We start from the raw sequence: 22,890 nt of genomic DNA on the forward strand, positions 1-22,890 counted from the left end.
TAACATATTCACAATATCTTATCATGTAACGTGAATGTACATTATTTTAAAACGAAGATTTCACTTTTCAAAAAATATTTCTTCTTGCATGCACAAGCAAGTTATTGTTTTACATATTATTTCCAAATATAGTTTCTACGGGATAGCCACTTAGTGTTGAAAGTGCCTACCTGAATTCCTCACACTGTTATAAATGAATGTATACACTGCCTGCCGAATTCCCTTTCATGGTATGTTAGTAATGTGGAACTAGCTAAACACACCTACGCTGTGGACTCCTGTGATTACGAAACGAAGCCCATAATTACTCGACCACGCTCCTCTTAATGACCACTGAGACATTATGAGCAAACATATACATAATTCCGTCTGATATCGAACTAGTTTGATTTTCTTGGCTGCTGCACCAAATGTTCTTACTTTCTCAGTTGATACCTCAAAAGTATTCTCAAAGTGAGTGATGAATGCATGCTTGATTTGAATGGCGCATATTTTTTTTATTGTTTGCTCTCACAATCCGTATAATTTGTGGGAATTTGAGGAATTCTGAAGTCATTTAATTTCCGTTATTACACAAAAATTCATCGAAATAGTATATCTGTAATTTACGAGAAGTCGTTTGACATTATAAGTAGTTATACATGAACATCTAGCTCGTGTAGCGTATATATCTAGTGAAGCGAATAATTCCATGCGTGCTTTACGCAGGTGGCAGGCCTAGGTTAAGTAAATATGGTAGATAGAAATTTTGAAAGAAGAAGAGTTTTTAATGTAAATAATATAAAGATTTTATAGTGGAATTGATTCTTAATTAAGAACTGTCTTTGTCTGTTACTTTACCAAATGAGTGGCAACGACAGGGGGTATTTTGCTGAACCGTATGAACGAAGTGAAGGTAATCGTGCTTATTCTCCTCAATATGAATGGGCTGATCGCAGAAATCGCGAAATTGTAAGTCCGAGAGAAGAAAGATATACTAAAAGACGTTCCCCCACGTCTCCCACCACATATCGAACAACTGAACAGAATCCGTCCAGCTATGATGATCAGACTAGATTAAGAAATTATTACGGAGATGGTTCTAACTCGCAATCAAATGATTATGGAGGTAATACCTCAAAAGCGTATCAACAAAGTGAAAAGCAAGCGAATTACCAGGGCTCGTATGGACAAAATGAATATAACAAAAATAGTTCGCAAATCTATTCTCAAAAAACCTTGAGTCCTCCAAGTTATCGTAAAAATGAATACGAAAATACCGCTGGATATGGCCAGCCTGGTGAAAACGAATATAACCGTACTAATGCTGGTTCTTATGGAGAAACCAGTGGGAAGAGTAGACATTCCCCTGCGTACGAATCTACTAGCAGAAGTGGTAGGTCGGCCCCCTCTGAATCTTTCAGAACTAGTCAAAATGAACAATCAGGAAAGGCGCCTAACAACGATCGAGATTCTTACCGTCATCGAGACTACAATAAAGATATACCTAGCGCGAAACGTGAGGATGAAAATACTAAAAACAGTAGTGCTAAACACAAAAGTAAAAGATCAGGTAGAGAAGTTGGTAAAATAAAATCATCGAGCAAAGACTCGAATAATTCCTACGGGGATACGTCCTTTGACAGAAGATTGTCCAATTCAATCGCAATGGCTAACGCTCACGAAAGATATAAAATTAAAAATAACAGTAAAGATAGCATCGAAGATGACGGCAGCCGATCATTTGATCGAAGATTATCGAACTCGATCGCTCTTCCCAATGTCCATGATCCTACCAAGCGAAACAAAACTTCGTCGATACCAAAACAAACAAAGACTCCAACCAACACACCCATTAGAACGTCAACGAAGGAACAACCATCCAAAATAATTATAGACGAACCTGTCTCAAATCTAGATGTGACTGGTGAAAAAGCGCGATTGCTGTCGGTTCGTAGGCTGGACACTCCTGATCCGCAACGAAGAATGAGTGACGCAAATGAATCAGACACTTCATCTACAATATCTGATTCCGACGATTCTCCTGATGTGTTTTTACCAAAAAGATATATTTTAGCTATTATGATGTTCTTAGGTTTCGTGAACATGTATGCGATACGTGTCAACTTAAATGTAGCAATCGGAGCTATGGTGAATAATCACACATTAATTAAAGGAGGTGTGGCCTCGGTAGAAGTAAGATTTTTCTCGAATTTATTTTTTTTTTAACGAATCATTATGTTTTTTATATTTTTATTTGTAATTTCTTTTTTCTTTAAGGCTCCAGAATTTGATTGGTCGTCTAGATTGCAAGGTAAAATATTCAACCCTAAATTTTCTACGGTACCAATATGGCTATAACGGTGGCGGTAGGGGGCAGAACTTCCTTAAGTATTTACACAGCGTGGAATTAGAGGGTAGCTAGTTGTAACTTATTTCCGCCAATCACGGTATAAATTCTTGGAAAGTTTTGGATTTTTTTTTAAATGCTAGAAAGTTAACTTTTCAAAATGCGCAGCGAACAGTCGATTCTTGTTAAGTATTAATCTTTAAGGGCGTGAAAATTGTCTTAACTGTAGAGTGAATAAAATAACTTCGGCAAATAAATTTTCTTTACTTCAACCGAAGCATTTTAGTTTAAATGAGACGGATCAAATCTTAATGGTAATGAAAATTACAAGTTACCAGGAAAGAATGTTCAACTATTCTTCCCTTCTATCTGCAGGTGTTGTGCTCGGTTCGTTTTATTATGGATACATGGTGCTTCAAATACCCGCCGGCTATTTTGCGATGAGATTCGGTGGAACGAAAATATTCGGCGTGGCAATCTTCTTAGCATCCCTTTTTACACTTGTAACGCCCTTCGCAGCAAGGTTCAATGTCTGGGCGTTAGTCATTCTGCGAGTCTTAGAAGGATTGGTGTTGGTAAGTCATTATTTTTAACAACCCCGTTCCCTGAGATTTTACAATCATAGACAAATGTAATGAAACAGCTCGGTTAATTTTGAATTTAGCCGTCACAGGTGATGACAATGGTTCTTTTTATTTTAATCGTGCATTTTAAGCTTGTCAAAGTCCCCCTTGTCAAATTCCCCCTTGTCAATGTTCCCGTGTCAATGCTCCCTTGTCAATGTTCCCGTGTGAATGCTCCCTTGTCAATGTTCACTTGTCAATGTTCACAGCGGCCTTAGAACTTTGGGTCTTAGAATATCTCTTGAAATATGCTAATTGTTGCTGACGTCAGCACGATCATTTTTCCTGAATTTCACAACCTTCATGACGTGGATTATGTTGTTGTGTCGATACACACTAAAAATTCCACTTGCAAAATTTACACTCTCACTACCTGGCCTACTATTTTAACCATTTGACCGTTTTGACAAATGACGAAAAACCTTGTTTCATTAATTCTGTCCATGATTGTAGATATTAGATCAGAGGGGGAAAAGAAGCCCTGGCGACAAGGGTGTTCTAAACAAAAACTTGAAACGACTAAGAAAGCGCCAAGATGTTCTTAATTTTCTAAATATGACGATAACTTGACTGAATCTAGAGTGAATACAGAAGTAATCTGATTGAACAGCTGTTTCCGAAGCATTTCTGCGTTGTGATATAACCATTGACTAACATACATTTTAGGGTGTCATGTTGCCATGCAACCATCAGATCTGGAGCTTGTGGGCACCTCTCCAAGAGCGAACCACGTTAGTAACCATAGCAATTGCTGGCATGAACGTAGGAACGGTAGTCACCATGCCTCTAACTGGTTTATTGACTAAATATGGTTTTGATGGAGGCTGGGCATCAGTGTTTTATTGTTTTGGTAAGCAGTGCGACGAAGCTGTGCTGCTTATTTACTTATTTGCTTATTTAAATATTTGTTTTCTCGTCTTGTTTGTAATTTAATTTGAAATCAATTTTAGGAGTATTTGGAATATTGTGGTTCGGTTTATGGGTATGCATTGCTCACCCCTCTCCAGCATCGCATCCCACCATCTCGAAAAAAGAAAGAAAATACATCGAAAAAAATGTAACCACAAGAAAGGTAGGGATTTTGATATTTGAATGGTTCTGAAAAATAATTTCGTCCGTCACAGTTTAGCGGTGATGGATTGTGATTGGATTTTGCAAACAGTCCTAAGGACTATATGTTATAGAGGAAAAAAGTTGCTCATCAATTTTTTTGATTTTTGTAAGATATTTAGTTTCATCTACATCCTTGGTCAAAATATGTTGAGACAACACAAATAATTTTAAACTTTTCCGTCACAAGTAATTTCATCACCACAAATAATTGCGTAGCCTATTTCTATATTAGGTTCACACATTTGATTTGTCAAATTTTACTTGTCAATAATCAGAGCGGACTTAGGAGCTTAGGTTATTTGGTTAAATCCAAACCTTCGTGGGCCAAGAATGTTAGTTAGAAACTTTTCAATGCTGTCTGTCTATGTGTGTGCAAAAGTAGCGACTTTGAAGCCTGCCGAGTGCAGCGCAATGACTGTTTGATATTTTCATCTATTTTAAAAAATATTTAAAAAATAGGCAAAAACTTTTTATCCCAGATTGTAGATACTTAAATTTATTTTTTAAAAATCTTGCAAAATTAAATCTTGGCATAGTAAAGTTTGGATTATTTTTAATTACAGATGGAAAAATAATGTCGTGGCTTGAGGTAGAGCGTTGGCCTCCAGTGCGGAAGGTCTTAGGTTTAAACCCTGACCGAGTCATGCCAGAGACTATAAAAGTGTGAATTGATCCTTTCTACTTAACGTTCAGCATGAGAATAGGATTGATATCTTAGGCGGTTGTCTAGTTGAGCGGTTGTTGTGCTTGCACGCCTTCCGTAGCTTGAATGGGAGCCCCTTCGCAGGATTCTCATCGATAAGAGTTCCTATAGAAACTGAAGAGGCTATCCTGGTTAAATAATAGTAGTAATAATAAAAATAATAATACTTGCTTTTTAGAACGTTCGTTAACGTTCATGAGCATTTAAGCTCAGATATGAGATATTCTATATGGTTATGCTAAGCCTTAGTACCTTTTTGATGTGTGTGTTTTGCACTGTTATATGAGTATTTACACTCAATACTCTACACGGTTATTTTATTCTCTTAAACTTATTTTCTCATTTAGAGCATGAGTATCCCATGGAAAGCAATGTTAAAATCGAGACCAGTATGGGGTGTGATCATCGGAAACGTGGCAAACGATTGGGGCTTGTACACTATCTTGATTTGTTTGCCTCTATTTTTGATGGACATTATGAAATTTAACGTGCAAACTGTAAGATGTTTATAAATTTTTTTTTCTAATTTAAAGGTCTGGCATTTTTTACAACTCACAACTCTATTTAGATGGGCTTCATAGCATCGCTACCATTTTTATTGAAAGCTATTGTCGGACCAGTAGGTGGATTAATAGCGGACATTCTTCGTTACAAATACACCAGCACAGCTAACGTAAGAAGAATCTTTTATGCTATAGGTAAGTTTAAACATCCTTTCAATCGCGTTTCTCATTTTGTTAGATGTTATCTGTAAGTGATATATTACTTTAGGCGCAATGTCGGCTGCCGTAATGATCGTCATCGCCGGGTACAGTCACACACCTACCATGGCTGTGATCAGCATGTGTATAGGCGTTGCCTTGTCAGGTTTGCTACACAGTGGCTATGAAGTTAATGTGTTGGATATTGCACCATGCTTATCTGGAGTAGTCATGGGTATCTCGAACACTGCTGGAACTACTACTGGCTTCTTGAGTCCGCTTCTTGTTGGATATATGACAGAAAACAAAGTAAGCCAATCATTGCATTTTTTTTCTTGTAACCACATTTTATGCATCTCACTAGACACTAGCAGTTCCTTGTCGTGTGTCATCAGTTTAGGCATGTTTTTCTCAGCTCATACGTGACTTGTTTACTTTGTTCATTTTCATGTTTATTTAGCTTCGATCAGAATGGGTGACTGTATTTTGGATCACATTTTTCATCTACCTTATTGGAACTGTTTTATTTTGTTTGTTGTTATCTGGAGAAGCACAACACTGGGCACTCGATGAGGATGATGACAAAGAACACGATGTTCATCGAAGACCATAAATTAATAGTCTTTTGCTATGAAGTTTTACACAAAAGCAATCAAGATGAAGAATTACTGTCAAAGATACGGCAACATAAGGGTCGTGCTCGTAAATCTTCGTAAATAATAATGAACAGAATAATATAGACAGTTAATTGACACTAATGAAAGTAATTTAATTTTCGGGAAAAATATATTTTATATGTAAAATTGCAATTTGCATTTAGTTTGACGAGAGAGATTTTCTAATTGATGATCTCAGTTGCGTGAGTTACCATTAAAGCTGTCTCTTAACTTATTTTTTTAAATATCTATAAAAAAGAAATTGCAAACTTTTGAAGGTGATTTTAACTTTCTCTATCATAATTAATCCTGTACATAGCAAACAATTGAAAAGTTTTGCTACAAACTGATGTTCGATTGTTGTTTTAAAACCGTTTGATGCTAACTTTATCATTCGCGCAGTTGAAACTGTTTTCTGAAAAACGGGAAAAACTCGTTTGTAAAGTACAGCGATTTCCTATGCATGTTTGTTACATGCAGGTTTGATTGTGCCCCCTACCAATACTCGATATTTGGAAGCTATAGTTCTGATTTAAGAAGCAAAAAAGTGTTTAACTATATCAACACACTTCTTATTAATTAAAAAACCAAAAAAAAAGGAATATAAACAACCTCATCGTGTATATGGCGTGTTCTCAAGCTGCTCGTATTGCGTAATTATCGTCATTGCGAAATCTAATCACAGAGATATGTCAATTTAAATTTCATTTAACTGAAACGTTGGTCAGTTGACCAGGACCGCAGTTATGTGGCCATTTTAAAATTTCCGTCATCATATATATGGTTATATTAATAAAACTATTCCATTATTACAAGCGGTTATCTATAACATGGTAGTTTTTTAAATTCGTACCGTACTTTGTGAGTAAGCAAGACCCAAAATATTAAAAATCTTTAAGAATCATGCAAAAGCTCAAATTCGTTCTTTGTCCTTACCAGGTTTTTTACATTTAGACAGAACTAAATAATAAAAAATGCAATGAGAAAGACGTTAGGATTCGTTCACAGGGCATTTTAATGAATTTTATAGAAGTTGACTGCAACAGTCGGTTGATCATTATTGGCCATTTCGTAAAAACGATTTAGATGCAAAAAGACCCTGGAAATGATAAGAGTAATGATTCATTAGATCTCCATACAGCTGACCTCAAGCTCAATTGAACTGAACTTACATAAGATATATAGTTGTTTTAACAAGAAGACAGAGGTTAAACTTCGTTATTATGATACAGTGCCAGCGGTAACAGTTTAATGAAGAAACTTTGAAGTACAAAATATATAGCAGTTGCGGGATTTAATAGTTCATTTTAACAATAATTTATGCTGTGGTTATTCGCTATTGCACAATATTTGACATAAAGCATAGCTTTATATTGTTATGGTGGAGTTTAGAAGATGAACACGTACCGATTATTTTCATTCACGCTAAACAAGTGGAAGTCGCGGTGGATAAAAGACTACCAAGTAACGGTGCGTAGTGAAGAATATGGTTGTTAAGTATATAGTATACTCATTTTTTAAGCACAGAATTAGCATACATATCGAGATTTGAAACTCGGACATTGCAGAATTAAATTAAGAACAATAGACTTTATTTTTGAAGACCGAGCATGTCAAACACAGAATTTAGGCTGCTTTTAAAAAAAGCGTAGCATCTTTTAATATGCGATAAAATAATTAAGTTTTTTAAGAGTTATCTTGGCACACCTGAGTAAAGCACTTTGTACCATAAAACGTAGACGTGTATATGTACGCATGCTGAGATCTAATGGTGGTTCATTAATTGCTTCTTACGTTGCTAACTTAACCAAGTGCGACTTTAATTGCTAACTACCTAGGAGCTCTTAGCCTCGCCCCAGGCTTTTTTAAGTTTTTACATCGGTACAAAACCTAAAAAACTTTTTTTACTTTCTATCCGATGTTAAAAAACAGCCCTTTGGAAGAGGGCGACGAACTCTTCTTCGTTTTTTTCTATCCCTGAAGGAAGCAACCGATCAGTAGCATATATTTATACGCGTTTTTTTTTGGAAGAACGTCTAAATTTAATTTGGAGCTCTGGACATGCTTATTTTTAACACTTTTTCAGTATGGAATGTTCTTATTTGTGCTCTTTCGAAAAGTGAATGAATTGCGTTGAAGTTATTGTAAAAGCATGTAAAAAGAAAAAAAAAGCTATTCGGAATTATTTTTGTTAGCAAGTCTTATGCCGCGCTATTTTTTTCTTCAACTATTGAAGGAATTCAGGCTGGATACGTTCTTAACATCTTTTTAATTTTGGTCAAATTATCACCCTTCTTACAAGATACTTAACAATAGTTTAAAAATCAAATATTATCTTTAACGTTTAAGCTAGAGCATTTAATCGCAAAACAGGAAAATTTTTGTACTTTCACCTTCGTGTTTTTTGTTCCGTTTATATTGTGAACACAATACATTCAACAGTGCTTCTATTCTTTCACACCTCGGACACCAAAATTCCTCTTAAGGCCAGCAAAATTGTTTCAAATTAGGGGTCACTTAAGCAATAAACAGTTTTCCAGCTCTGTGAGTGTTACCACTTTCGTTGGTTAAATATTACAGCGCATTTTAACAGCAATTGATAAACTGCGACATCTTAGATCAGTATGTAATTGGTAATTAAGAGTATTATTAATGTCGATTATCATTTCCGACATATTAAAGGGTATTGATCATTTTCTAGAATTTATCTAGTTTAATATGTTCACTATACAAGATGCTTTCTTGTACATTTTTTGTCAGAAATGCCGTGACAATACCGAAAGATAAAAGCTGGGAAGATCATGTTTGTTTACTGACCGGTATTGATTTCTACTCATTCGCGGTGAATTCAGTCTTGTAATGATTACGAAATTCGACATGTGTTTTTTTGGAAAAACAAATGCCGAACCGGTACTTTCATAATTTCACAATAAACTTTTACAGAATAAACAGCCGCTATTTTTTGAAGAAACATCAAGGATATTCAGCTATATAGCTATAGGTAGCCAAGACGCTAGCTAGCTGTATTCTTTGTCATTATGTTTTAGTACCTTTAAGATAGGTATGTGTTATTTTACTAATTGAGTTTCTATCCTGTTGCAATTGTTAATTTGTTGTGGCTATTATATATAGCTAGCTAACTGGCAGCATTTTTAAAACCTAGTAAAACCCCTGAAAACTAAGCATTTTTTTTACTGTGGGGTCTTTCGACGAGCATTCGCTATTTCTCGAACTTCTAACCAGCCCAAACAAGAAATTTTCTGGTCCTGTATCCTAAATTGTATCTTCTTTGTTAATACAATTTTTAGGCCGTACTTGTTATTTAAAGAACTGTTTGTAGAATTTTTAAGACAAGATGATCAGCAATTAAATAACAGTTTCAAAAGGATTGGTGAATGCAAAAGTAGCAAAAATTAAAAAAAATTTAACTTCATGGATTTGGCTATCTTATAACCATTGTATATATACCACTTAGGGGCCTTCGAAAAAAAATTTCAGGCCCACGTTAGTGGGATATCGCCACTAAGATGCAGACCCCTCCCCCCTCTTTTAACGGATTTCCGTCCATGAAATACACACAGTCGGATAAATCTTGGAAGGCTCAGGGGCGTGTTTTGTAGATGGGAATCGATGACAAGAGGAAATATCCTCATGAATGACGATGAATTTTCAGGCCACAAACAAATTTTCAAGATTTCTTAATCCCTAGCAGATTTTTTATCAAACTTCAGACCCCCTTCCCCCCTTACTGGCGATATCCCGCTAACATATATATATATATATATATATATATATATATATATATATATATATATATATATATATATATATATATATATATATATATATTCATTCTTAAAGCAGCAACGTCTAAGTTTAAATATAAGTATATGGAGTCAAAAAAAACCAAGTATTTATAACAACGTTTCGATCATTTCGAAGAAATGATCGAAACGTTGTTATAAATACTTGGGTTTTTTTGACTCCATATATATATATATATATATATATATATATATATATATATATATATATATATATATATATATATATATATATATATATATATATATATATATATATATATATATATATATATATATATATATATATATATATATATATATATATAAATTTCTGCACTGAAATGAGGCGTCACATGGTACACTAATGATCATTAGGGTCGCCAATGTGTTGTTCCTGTAGTGAAGAAAGGGTCATTTTATAAGATTTATTGCGCAAGCTTGGCTTTTCAAGGAGTACGATTGTTTAATGGTTACCAAAGGCAATACGTAACCTGTCTGATTGCAACACAGACTGTTTCAAATCAAAGTTGGATTGCTTTTATTCTACTGTTCCTGATGAGCCACTGATACCAAATTATGTTCAGTTTCGAAAAGGTCAACGCAAACAGCATCATTGACATGATGAACATTGGACTCGCCGAGTTGGATACATGAAGATCTCACAAAATTTACTTCAAAGTATTCAAGAAGGACAAAAGACTGTTAGTAATGACACAGATCTTATTCGGGAGATTGTAACCATTTTAGGAAATCATCTTTGTTATCCCGGACTGATTTAGGTTTAGTATTAGTTAAAGTCTCGATTACCAAGGAAATAAATTGAATTTTGCAGAACTTGTGAAAAATTTTTGAGTGGTAGTAATGGCACAGATGTCATTTGAGAGTTTGTTTTCATTTCAGCAGATACAGTGCTCTATTTAAGAAAAACACCAATGTTTGTGTAGAGTCAGCATTTATATTCTCCCAGGCTTTTTAGATACTAGTTCATACTAGTATAGTAAGACATTACGCACAGCAGTTTGCAATCAAAGTGTAACATGCTGCATATCAAAATAAGATTTTTTGCATTCTGCTTCTCTTGTGCTTTATTGATAGTTAACCAAAAAATAATTTTTGGTATTCCATAAAAGAAAAGTAATACACTTCAAAATTTGTAGTCCATTTCACACTTCTAATAGGTATATAGAGTTATGAACTCATGCTTTCTCTTTAAAAATTTGAATCAAATACTTACTCACCTTTAAAATAAAAAAGCTGAACTGAACAAGTTTATACTGTCCCTAATTTTAAAAAGTTGTTTTGGTAAAGAGAAATCTGCAGAGTGAAGTCTAACTACAAGTCCCAGACTTTTTTTGTCTATCTACCCTTAATGATTGTTCTAAAAGTTTATTTTGAATCTTCTGTCCTATTATTAAATTAGTTCATATCTCTATCATGTATGCAGACTTCCTTTCTTCTTTTTTTCTCTCTTTTTTTCTCTCTTTTTATGCGATGTTTGCCTCTTTCATTTGATTGACATTCTTAATATGAACCAATCGTCTTTATTTCTTTGTTTCCCAATGAACCCAAAACACTGACAACAAGCTTATTTCTAATGTTTCTTTGCTTCTGGTTTTTGGTTTTTAAGAAATATGCTAAAAATATACAGAGAAAAAAACTTGATGCCATTTTTTGGCAGTAATTATTCTAGAGAATAGATAAAATAAAACTTTTGCTACATTGTAATTGTGAAATTTTTTTAAAAAACAACAACGATTTAAAAGTCTGTCTTCTTGTTAGATAAATATAGCTACAGTTAAGGTTGTTGGTTGCACTTTTTGTCTCAAGAAATAAATTAAATAATATGTAAACACCTCCTACAAATTTAACTATACACCAGGCATATATATTTTGAATCTGTGCTTAATAGAGTGATCGAACACAATAAGCTTGTCTTGTGATAATATATAAGAAGATAAATCTTTTAAAAAACATTTATTAATAAAAAACTTTGGAAGAAGGAAACTGTTGCTATTTGTATGTCTAGTGTCTGGTACAAATCTATATATCTGTATGTATCTAGAAAATACATTTTCCAAAAAATAATATTTTTTCGCTGAATTTAAACTTTTTTGGAAAAATTGCTAAAGTTCAGTTTCTTTGTATAGCTTGACATAACTAACACTTTTGAAAGTTCTTGTCCCCATTGTTATCAATAATAAATGAATATTGTATTCTAGATACATTTTAATAGATTCAAAACTAGTGTGCTTTTTACTTATAAGTTAAAAGCATACTTTTAATAATTATTAATTGTTCAATAGCACAAAACAATCAGAAATGTTTTTTAAAGTGCACACATCCTCTTTTCATTGACAATTGCAGGTTGCACAAACCATGTATAATAATCAGATAAGGTAATGTGAAAGTATAATATTTTAGCTTATATATACATACATAGATAAACTTTTTATGTAAAAGTTCAAATTAGAAATTAATTGTTAATAATGCCTTGTACCATTTATGCTTTGGCTAAAACACTCATATTGTTATATAGCTGATCTAGTGTCAAAAGTTGTTTTTGCTACAAATAGAACGTAATTTTGAAATAAACAATCTATAAACTGTCTTGAATTTATATGTGCATAAAAATTAAATTGTTTACCAATATATCTATGTTGAATCTAAACAATTTTTGAATTTTTATAAAGTATATGCATATATGATATGATTAATTTTTTTTTTTTTTAGCAGGTCATAAATTCTTTTATATGCCTGTGCGAGATCTTAAATGTAAACAAGGCCAATAAAAACGAATAAATGTTGTCCTATGACCTATGTATGTATATATATATTTGCACTACAATTCTACTGTGATTTGTGCTTGTTTTATCAGATTTTTATAAACAGTTCGAAAATCTTTGTAATGTTAATTGGTTACACATAGATTTCAAAGTTATGTCTATTTTACATGGTGAAGGAATGTACAAGCAGTTTAAATTTACCCTGTTTGCCACCTAAATCAAGTGAATTGTTTTATGTGCCAAGGAGCTAGAAAAATTTAAAAAAGCATTTTAAACAACTTCTTTTGCTTATCACGAAAAGAGCAACTTTTGCAGTGTAAACATGATGCCAGCTGTATATAACATATTATTTTAAGACATGTATGTTTTAATGGGTGCTTATACTAACAGTGACACATCCTTATGTGGTTTTTAATACACTAATAAGAAGTTATTTTAATGGCTGTCACATATGTGAAGCATTTATCACATTAGTTGGTTCAATACAATTTTAAAACTTACAGGAAGTAGTTACGTCTTTTAACTTTAACTAGCCAAGAATTTTTAGCTACAGCAATTGTTATGCCATGGAACAATGTACATTGAGTGGATGGAGTAGGAACAGGAAAATTTGTTATTTTATAACACAGTCTTTTTTAACATTTTCTACTTCCTAAGTCTTTTTTTGTGCTTTGTGATTTTTCTTTCCCCAGGGTTAAACAATATTTTCGGTATACCTTGTTAAAATTTAAAAACTAGCTTCCCTCAATATTGAGAGTTAATGATGGACATAGTGATGTTCTCTTGTGGTGAACAACAAGTGTATTGGCTATATTGAAATGTGCTTTATTTACAAATTATCTGTAAGTAGTCTGTAATTAGAGAATATTTTGTCTTAATTGGATTTTATATTAGGCTATTAAGCACAACGTGATTTTTTTGAATTAAACAGATGAAGGGAGATAATATTATTTAATGTTTTTTGTTTTGTGAAACTTTTACTGCAGATTTTATCAATTTTTATTTTCTTTATTAAAGCGGAAATAATAATATATATAACTAGTCGATAAGGCCCGTGGAGAAATCCACTTAGGCAGATGGACAATGGAAAAATAGGTTGTTTTAGATGTTTTGATGACGTCAGCAGTGCAGATCCCTAAAAAATTCGCATAATTTATTTTAGTTTTTGATAGTAATGTGTAGAGATTGACACGCTGATCAAAATAATGTATAGAATAATATGTTTTGGAGGAACGCCTAAGGAGATATAAGGGTATAAAAATTTTGCTGACGTCATCAAAGTGCCGTCAAACCCTCCAAAAATTTTTTTAAGAAATTTCTATACCTGCTGCCTTCCTCGTATAGATCTTGGAACGCTGATCAAGAAAATGTATAAGATCATGTACTTTTGACAAACGGTTGCAAAGATATTAAGGTTTGAAGGCTTTTTGATGACGTCATCAACCCGTCCTTTCCGAAAGGGATTTGGGGACCCAGGTTTAGGAAACTTACCCAAATTGGTCCCAGGTAGTCCCTAGTTACCCACGCAGGAGATGACGTCAGTTATTTCCAACCGTTTCCAAGTTATTTAGCCTTAAATTTAAAAGTGCAATGCAATGGCTTCACTAATCTTAGTATACTTTCCTTTGACGTCAATATTGGTTTAACGTCAAAGTTTGCGAATTTACAGAACAAATTTATAGACGATGTTTTATAGACTTTATCAAAGAAATTTTATCCACTTTGCAAAAGTCACAGACAGAAGCTCTGTATTATTATAAGAGACTAGTCGATAAAGACCCGTGGAGAAATCCACTTAGGCAATAGGACATTGAAAATGTTGGTTTGCTGGCGTCAGCATTGCAAATCCAAAAAAAAAAAAAAAATTGGCGAAATTTAGTTTATTCGTTGCCTGTAACGTGTAGAGGTTGAAACGCTGATCAAAATAATATAGGATCATAACTTTTCTACGAACAACAAAAGACATAAAAGGGTTTTAAAATTTTGCTGACGTCAGCAATGGCCCGTTAAAACGCAAAAAAAAATTTTCAGAAATTTATATCCCTGTTACCTTCATCGTATAGACCTTGAAACGATGATCAAGAAAATGTATAGGATCATATATCTTTGACAAACGGTTGCAGAGATATTAGGGTTTAAAGATTTTTTGATGACGTCATCAACCCGTCCATTCCAAAACGGATTCGGGGACCCAGGTTTGGGAAACTTACCCAAATTGGTCCAAGGTGGTCCCTAGTTACCCACGCGGTGAAAAATCATTGACGTCACCAACTCGTTTCCAAGTTATTTAGCCTCAAAGTTTTAGGTGCACTGTAATGGCTTCATTAATTTAATATAGGATATTGACGTTAAAGTGGTGTTATTGACGTCGCGCCGTAGTGTCTAATATTTACCATATTAGACATGCATTTTTCGGCAATATCAAAGGAAAATGAAGACATCCACTTTGCCTGTCACAGAGACACGGAACTGGCGTATTATTATATAGATGGTGGGATATTTGTTGAGGTGGTATATATGCCTGTTGTTTATGTATCTATATATAATTTTCACATTGATGTTAGTACAGTTAGGAAAAGTAAGACAAAAAAATTATTTTCACATTTATCAGGAAACATGGGGAAACTATTTAAAGAAGTGGTAAGTTGTATATAATTTCACAGATCTTTTCATTGACAAGCGCATATATTGCCAAATTTGACCATGTATTACCTGTACCAAGCCTGTTTATGTGTACTAATTTGTTAATGCTTAACTGTGTCAAGCCTGGTCTTGTGTTTAAGCCTGTTAATGTCTGAAGTGTGCCAAGCCTACCCATGTTTTAGCTGTATTAAGTCTGCCAATTTCTTATCAGTACCAAGGACTCATTCTTTAGGAAATTTTGTTTGTTTGAAAAAGCTTAAAGTAGAGAAAAAACAACTTATGTGAAATGTTCTGTTATTCTTAAAAATTTTGTTTTTAGTGGTGATACTTGCAGTGTATACTTATTGTGTGTATCAAGCCTTTAAATGTCTTAACTGCTAAACCTTGACATTGTTTTCACTGTACCAAGTCTCCTAATTTTGAGTATATCAATCAAATCAGCTATTGTCTTAACTTTATCGACTTTGCTAAAAGGTCATAAAAAAGTTAGCACATGCATGGCGTGTATTAACCTTTTGCCTTTCTGGTACAATTTAACTATAGACTGTATTTGACTGGAATAAGACGTGTCTATTTTTACTATACCAACCAAAATCTTGTTTAAATGTTAGTGCATCTATTTGGTTGTTCAACATGTACACATTGAAGAAACGTAAATAACCTTATATATTGTGTAATTATTTTGCCGAATGAAGCAATACAGTTGTTGTCATGAAATATGTATGAATCTCTACAAATGTTTCACGCTGCTGCTATATAAGTGTCAATCTTGAACGACTTCTTTTTTAACAGCACATATTGGGTGCTCATGTATTTTTAAAAGGTTTGAACATTTTGGTGAGAGATTTTTAAGGAGTCATTGTTTAGGAAATTTTTAGTTCGTTTGAGTAAGTTTGTAGTAGAGTAAAAGAAAATTTTTGTGAAATGTTTTGTTATTCTGGACGTTATTTAGTTGTGATATATATTTAATGGTGGCATATAGTGTATATATTCATCTGTCGTGATTTTTTTTCTGTTTACTCATCTAGTCCATTCATGCATTTAACATTTTTTCTTGTTTATCGTGCATACACTTTCTTTTTATATTTTTAGCACCTAGCTTTGTGTATTTATTTTTTTTCAAACTATTAATTTAACTTAACTTCACCTGTTTTCAACAACACATGTTGTTTTTAAGTAACTTTTTTGTTACTGCATCATTTTGAGAACTTGTGGTAGTTGAAATATTTCCTGGTTGGGTTAAAATAACGTTTCCATGATTTCTTTGTATTCTGGTTTTTATATTTGCTTTCTGATAATAATTCACTCTTTCCAATTTGTTTGCTTAATTTTTTTAATAAGTTTTGGTGCGATTAGTTTTAGTTTTGAGGTGTTTACACTGTTTTTTTTTATTAATAGTAGATAATACGTGATAAATACTGTATTCTTTTAATTCGTCGTTTTTGAAAATGAACAAACTTTGTAGTTATAAATTTTTAATAAATATATTGCTTTTCGGTGAATTGCGAAAACTATGTTTTAGCAATCAATGTTAGCCTGTACTGTGGATGGTTGAAAGAAACTTTATTACTTATTTAGACTAAAAAAAACTTTCATTTGATCTATCGTGGTACCAAACGATTTTATTAAGAACAAGATAAGATTTTGCGTTGAGAAAAAAGGGTTTTGTTGTGTCAGAAAGGTTGTGAATACACCACAAGTTTTTGGAGGGATGGTATGGGCAATTTTTCTTCTCAAAAAGGATCAGCTAGTATCACTCGGGATGAAAACGAACCAGGTTTGGAAAATGTTTTAATTTTTTTGTTTTTTCGTGTAGCTATTTGTTCATATGTTTTGTAGTTTTTCTTTGTTATTTTTCTTTGTTATTTTTTTAGTAATTTTACATGATTTCCACATTTTACGTTCAGTTGGGCGTGGAGCTTTTGGCAAGGTAATGATTTTTATTTTTTGTGTTCCTTCTTGTACGTTAAATTTTTATCAAGTTTTTACAATGTTTTTAATCTAAAAGAATTTTAGAAAAAAAACTACAAGTTTCGATGCAGCAGTGAATATGTCAGCCAGAATCTAAAAATATTAGTATTTAGGTCTTATTTTGAATGTTTTTCATAAAGCACAGAGGTTGTTTAAAGAAATATTTTAATTATATGTCACTTATATAGCTCAAAGAATGAGGAGAAACGTTTACAGTTAGGGAAAATCGCGAATTTGTTTTTATTATTGACCTTCGCAAATAAGCCTATGTAGATTTTTTGACTCCGCGAAATACTACGAACAATTCTGCCCGCGAAAATTTCTCTTAATGAAGTATTTTACGAATGGTTATCTTTAGAGACAAAAAAACCAGTTTAGTTTCCTTCAATTAAAAGTTGATATATTAAATATTAACTAAATTCGCGGCACTTTTATAGCCCTCGCTGAGTTTCTTACAAAAACATAAGGGGGCTATTTATTTTTAGCGTTCATCTTCGTCTCTCTAGGTATGCATCATACAAAAGAAAGACACAAAGCAACTCTATGGCCTAAAGTACATGGCGAAACGAGCGATCATTGAACGCGCTGCGAGTAGGAATGTGCTGAAAGAACTTGAAATTTTGAAGCTGCTTCATCACTCATTCTTAGTAAACTTATGTTTCTCCTTCCAAGATGAGGATGACATGTATATTGTGTTAGACTTGATGTTAGGCGGTGATATCAGATTTCATTTAAACCAAGGACATTTATTTTCCGAGGAAGAAATTGTGCTATATATATTTGAAATTGGCTTAGCGCTTGGTTATTTGCGGAAAAAAAGAATAATCCACAGGTAGTTATTTTTTTAATGCTTTCACGTTCAAGTTGACCATTTTGCTTTTCTTTACTGGAGCGTTTCCTCGCTGTTTAAGTTATCACTTCTTGCTGTAAGCAGTTTAGTATTAAAATTATGTTTATAAAATCATGTTTGGAACAAAACCAACAGTGATAACAAAAATTTGCAATTCTCTTTATATCCGCGGTGCTTCGATGTGTTAATTTTCATTCGGTTTAATGCTTTTGCTAATCGATAAACGTGTTAAAAAGTGAGATTTACATTTCAGGGACATCAAACCTGATAATTTGCTGCTCGACAGTAAAGGTGTGCATTAGTTCTTTTGTTTTTTTTAACATCTTTTAAATTTTTAATAAGATTGCATGTTCTTATTTTCACTAAATTTAAGCCCGTCATTTGAAATTCTTATCAACCATTATACTGTAGCCTCGCTTTCTATCTCAAACTCGCAAAAGACCAGATAAATTGTTCAATATAGAGGAAGCTTATGTTGGAGATAGACTATGGGGAGTGAAAGCCAGCGAGAGACTTACATATTTGTTCCAAATATGGATTAAGGAAGCCCACTGTACTAGTTGTCTTTATGTTATAATCATGGCCTACACTAGAGGCCATTTTACAGGGATAGATAAATTTAAGTAAAGTTGAAGATCATTTTTTATTTGATTTTTTTTACTTTCTTTTTTTCTTTCTTTTGCCTTTCTCCTGGCGTACTGTTTGTAATCAAATATGAGCATAAATTCATAAGATTCTTACACTTTTTTTTTATAAAAACACTCAACTTTAAGAAACTAAACTATTTCAATTTTAAGCCTCTATATGTTCTTACATTGTTCTTAATTGTACACATATTTTGGCATTTTCAGCACTCGCAATAACAAAGTCTCACATGTTCTTAGCATATTCTAAAGTTTTGGACCTTAGAAGCCATATGTTCTTATATAGTTTGTTCTTATAAAAAAACATGTACTGGTTATTAATATTTGTTATTGTTCAGTATTGTTAACTCTTTCTTTGCAAATTATTGTAACTTTTTTCGTTTGTAGGACATATTCATTTAACTGACTTCAATATTGCAACATGGCTTCCTGAAGGAAAAATTGCAGTATCGATCAGTGGAACTAGACCTTATATGGGTAAGGGTTAGCCCATACTTTACAACTCTTTCTTTGTGTGGTGACATTTTTAAAAATAATGTCTTAATTTTTTAGCACCTGAAGTATTTGCGACAGGAGCAGGCAAATCCGTGGGATATTCCTTTGAGGTAGATTGGTGGAGTTGGGGCGTAACGTTATGTGAAATGATGAAAGGGCGGGTGAGAAATATTCATTAAGTATTTTTCTGTAGCAAAGATCTTTATTGCCTTATTAATTTTTTTGTGTAATTCTATATAGAGACCGTTTACTATTCATCACGATATGACATCAGAACATATTTTAAAGACGCTTTCAGAGAACACAGTGCTCAATTTACCGCCCCCAGTTACGTCCTCCATGTCAAAGTTTATGAAGGATCTGCTACAACCAAATGTCAAGAAACGAGTCTGTTCAGTAGCGAGTTTCAAAAACTATGCTGCGTTGAGATCTGTTGATATTAGCAAGGTGGAGAAAAAGTTAATTCCCTCCAAATTTAAACCAAGCGTAAGTATATACACTGCGAAAGAGATTCAACCTTTTTGTAGGAGAATATTTGTCTAGCATTTTTTGAAGATAGCTAATACAAACAGAAGAAAAAAATGGTGTTCGGAGTAAAATTAAGTTGTGCTTTGAAATGCAACACCGAGCTTTACCTTTATGTAATAACAGAAATATTCCATTATTATCTAGTGTCGATAGACTTTTCGTGTTTTCATGTTATCTTTCGCGTCTGTGTTTGATTAATAAAACGTTCCACCTGGCTATGCCCAGCGTAACCGATCAGCTTTTTCGTTTATTATTATTACTATTTATTATTAATATTCGTAAGTCTTTCTTTAGTACTCACTTATGCCAGTAAGATCGACTTGCTTCCGTTTAGAATGACAGATTAAATTGTGACCCTACCCATGAGCTGGAAGAAATGATGATCGAGTCAAATCCATTGCATAAAAAGAAAAGAAGGAAGCGTCCTAAAACAACGGTAAACGAAAACCCTGAAAAAAAACTTAATGATCAGTATTAGTTTTGCTATGTGAATTAACGAAGGCGTTAACTTTTTGTTTATATTTCAGTCTTCAGCCAACAAAATAAAAGATCCTATTCAGCAATCTCTTGAGAATCTAACAAACAAATTCACCTCGTTTCGGCGCGGAAGGTAAGACTGCTGCTCATCTTTTTTTGCTTAAAATATATAATTTCCTAATTATGTCATTGCTGTTTAGTAATGTGGATGAGGCTTCCCTCGTGATGAGCAATGAAACAATTGAAATATTAAGTGGTCGAAAGTCCCAACAACCTAGCCCTCGTACGATCGGTGACTCGCCTCCGAGTCAGCCACCCACGCCGCGAGTGAAAACGAGTGATATTCCAAGCGTACACTTAAACGACGAGCCCCTAACTCCGTCGACGAACACTCACACGTCAAGTTCTTCGCTTAATGGAAAAATAACTAATGAGAATCGGAATCCGTGAATATATTTTTCTAATTATTATTATAATTTTAACAAGTTAAAATTGTGTGATCACAAGTTTGCTTCTTATTCGTTTGCAATATTCGCATCAGACTAACTAAGCGTCGCATGCGACGAACTATATTTTTTTCATTCAAGAAACTTCAGAAATGCTCCATGTCTCTTCATTTTTAGCACCTTTTCTGATAAAATCGTTACCCTGTTTTATATTTCAAAATGCTTTCTACTGATTTAATTTCTTGCACATATTTTACAAGTTATTGCGGTTTGCAGTGCATAGAATCTAAGCCTTATCTAAATGTTCCCTATAAACATCGTATAATGAGCGATGCTTTCATGGATGACTTACTGCAACTTTTCAATGCTATTGATATATTCACAGCGTCACTGTTTTTCCCAAGCCTTTTTTTAGGCAAATCAACCGGAAACAAAAATGTCTGAATTTTATTTTTACACTTAGGTCATGAATTATGATATTCTCAAACGCAAAAAGTGCAAAAATCATTATTGATAATAAGCGTGTTGGGGGGCGGGGTCCTTTGTTTTGTTAAACACTTGTAAATACAGTTTATTAGAGATAGATATTTATATTTTATGATGAAGTAAATATTCTGGTGTGGAAACCATGCTTGTCCGGTGTGAATATCAGTTTCAAGTGTGGAAACCAGGCTATTGTACATTTGTAATACTAACAACCGTTCATTACTTTGAAGTTTTTTGTTTTTAAATTTGATCTATATTCTCACCCAAAGACATTTGTGTAGCCCATCCTATAAGGGTGTGTCTGCCAGATAGCTCAAAATGTCCGATCTGACTTTTCGATGACTTATTTCCATTTTCTTTCCTTGCCAGACCATTTTGTCCACAGTGTATTTGTTACATAGGCATACGCGACCAATTACAAAGGGGTTGCATTTTGAATTTTTTTTTAGCTTTATCAAGTAAAAATAAAAAACAGGATTTCTTCGAATATTTAACTGGCACGTTGATTTTAGGGGATAAATGAACGGGTTTATGTAAGATCCGGCTTTTATTACCTACAATTTTTTGTAAACACAAGGCTAAAACAATTTCTTTTGCTTTTGTAAAAGGCGTGAACATGTTTTTTTGCCAAATAAGCTTCTAATACAAATGTGAAAGATATTTCACATATTTGTCAAATTACCATGGCAACGGATGGGTGTTTCAATTTCTTGACCACATTACGTAATAAAATAAGTAATTATTAATTGGGTGACAAAGTACCGCGGATGATGTAGTTCAAAAATGTACCAATTTTGTTTTCGAGAAATTTTCCTTCGCGCGAAATGTAAACTCTGCTGAACATAACTCGTTCAAAGCGTGTCTAGATATTACACCACGATTTAACAAGCGAAATGTGACAATATTATGTAAGACAAACTTTCCGAAACAGGCTTATAATTCTATTTCAGAAAATGAATCTCTTTTCGCCTGATTTCTATTTTTACGAAAGTAGTAAGATCAAATAAATGAGGTTAAACAAGCTGCTTGTATGCAAATCGGATCACTATCTGGAATGAGAATTTCCAAAGCAAACATCAAAATTGCTTTGACGTCATTGTATTACTCCAGATAGACCTTTAGAACTTTCTCGACAACAAAGGCTAGGGGAGTTTAAAAAACTTTGACTTCATTTTATAAAGTCGAAATTATTTTTATAAAGATTAAAAATTCAAAAATACATATTCTCAAAATTTATTCTAAGCGGGCTTCAAAAATTTAAATAATATTTTCTACCGCTCCGTATACCAATTTAAGGGTATAATTTCCGCGGACACAAATATTCGCGTTTATGCTAATAGAAATTTTGAAAAACATTATTCGTTGAGATTTCTTCTTGTTAAATATTTCACATTCACGACAGTTTATTTCCTACAGTTTCTCAAATGGTCGCATTACGTTTTAAAAGAAAAAGGATTTTTTTTATACTTCTTTATTGGCGAGAGTTTGTCTTATGCATTACATGATTTTTTTGCACACGTGAAATTAAAATCCAAGCATTTTGCGAATGTTTTGTTCTAACCCAGTAACTTGTGTTTTTCGTCACTTCAAAACATCAGTTCACAATACAGCACCCCTTAGCAGTAGTCACGCATCG

The 22,890-nt window shown here is 33.2% G+C and overlaps 2 protein-coding genes across 3 annotated transcripts; both read left to right on the top strand.

The window, feature by feature from the left end:
• Positions 1 to 111: 111 nt before the first annotated feature.
• Positions 112 to 6,394, top strand: LOC130644901 (sialin-like). The gene is made up of 9 exons (XM_057450682.1): positions 112 to 2,175; positions 2,260 to 2,293; positions 2,705 to 2,904; positions 3,619 to 3,802; positions 3,903 to 4,024; positions 5,116 to 5,265; positions 5,337 to 5,466; positions 5,540 to 5,778; positions 5,930 to 6,394. Exons 1-9 carry the CDS (start codon positions 844 to 846, stop codon positions 6,080 to 6,082), a joined length of 2,544 nt encoding a protein of 847 aa, XP_057306665.1. The 5' UTR covers positions 112 to 843; the 3' UTR covers positions 6,083 to 6,394.
• Positions 6,395 to 9,011: 2,617 nt separating this feature from the next.
• LOC130644906 (serine/threonine-protein kinase 32A-like) lies at positions 9,012 to 21,483 on the top strand. Of its 2 annotated transcripts, none has more exons than XM_057450689.1 (11): positions 9,012 to 9,186; positions 16,936 to 17,134; positions 17,232 to 17,287; positions 17,835 to 18,160; positions 18,432 to 18,469; positions 19,210 to 19,299; positions 19,375 to 19,478; positions 19,558 to 19,803; positions 20,180 to 20,281; positions 20,373 to 20,455; positions 20,523 to 21,483. In XM_057450689.1, exons 2-11 carry the CDS (start codon positions 17,074 to 17,076, stop codon positions 20,770 to 20,772), a joined length of 1,356 nt encoding a protein of 451 aa, XP_057306672.1. In that variant the 5' UTR covers positions 9,012 to 9,186; positions 16,936 to 17,073; the 3' UTR covers positions 20,773 to 21,483. The 2 variants fall into 2 exon arrangements, with proteins under 2 accessions (XP_057306672.1, XP_057306673.1); XM_057450690.1 differs by lacking the exon at positions 9,012 to 9,186 and adding an exon at positions 15,205 to 15,354.
• The last annotated feature ends 1,407 nt before the right edge of the window (positions 21,484 to 22,890 follow it).

This window comes from Hydractinia symbiolongicarpus, chromosome 5, assembly GCF_029227915.1.
Source record: "Hydractinia symbiolongicarpus strain clone_291-10 chromosome 5, HSymV2.1, whole genome shotgun sequence".
Lineage (NCBI taxonomy): Eukaryota > Metazoa > Cnidaria > Hydrozoa > Anthoathecata > Hydractiniidae > Hydractinia > Hydractinia symbiolongicarpus.

What these genes read in the sequence shown, in the direction of transcription:
- LOC130644901 (XM_057450682.1), top strand. Translation starts at nt 844, where the DNA reads ATGAGTGGCAACGACAGGGGGTATTTTGCTGAACCGTATGAACGAAGT. An exon ending in AAAATGTAACCACAAGAAAG is followed by an intron (nt 4,025 to 5,115) that starts GTAGGGATTTTG and finishes TTTCTCATTTAG; the next exon opens with AGCATGAGTATCCCATGGAA. An exon ending in AAGAATCTTTTATGCTATAG is followed by an intron (nt 5,467 to 5,539) that starts GTAAGTTTAAAC and finishes ATATTACTTTAG; the next exon opens with GCGCAATGTCGGCTGCCGTA.
- LOC130644906 (XM_057450689.1), top strand. Translation starts at nt 17,074, where the DNA reads ATGGGCAATTTTTCTTCTCAAAAAGGATCAGCTAGTATCACTCGGGAT. An exon ending in GGAAGCGTCCTAAAACAACG is followed by an intron (nt 20,282 to 20,372) that starts GTAAACGAAAAC and finishes TTTATATTTCAG; the next exon opens with TCTTCAGCCAACAAAATAAA. An exon ending in ACCTCGTTTCGGCGCGGAAG is followed by an intron (nt 20,456 to 20,522) that starts GTAAGACTGCTG and finishes ATTGCTGTTTAG; the next exon opens with TAATGTGGATGAGGCTTCCC.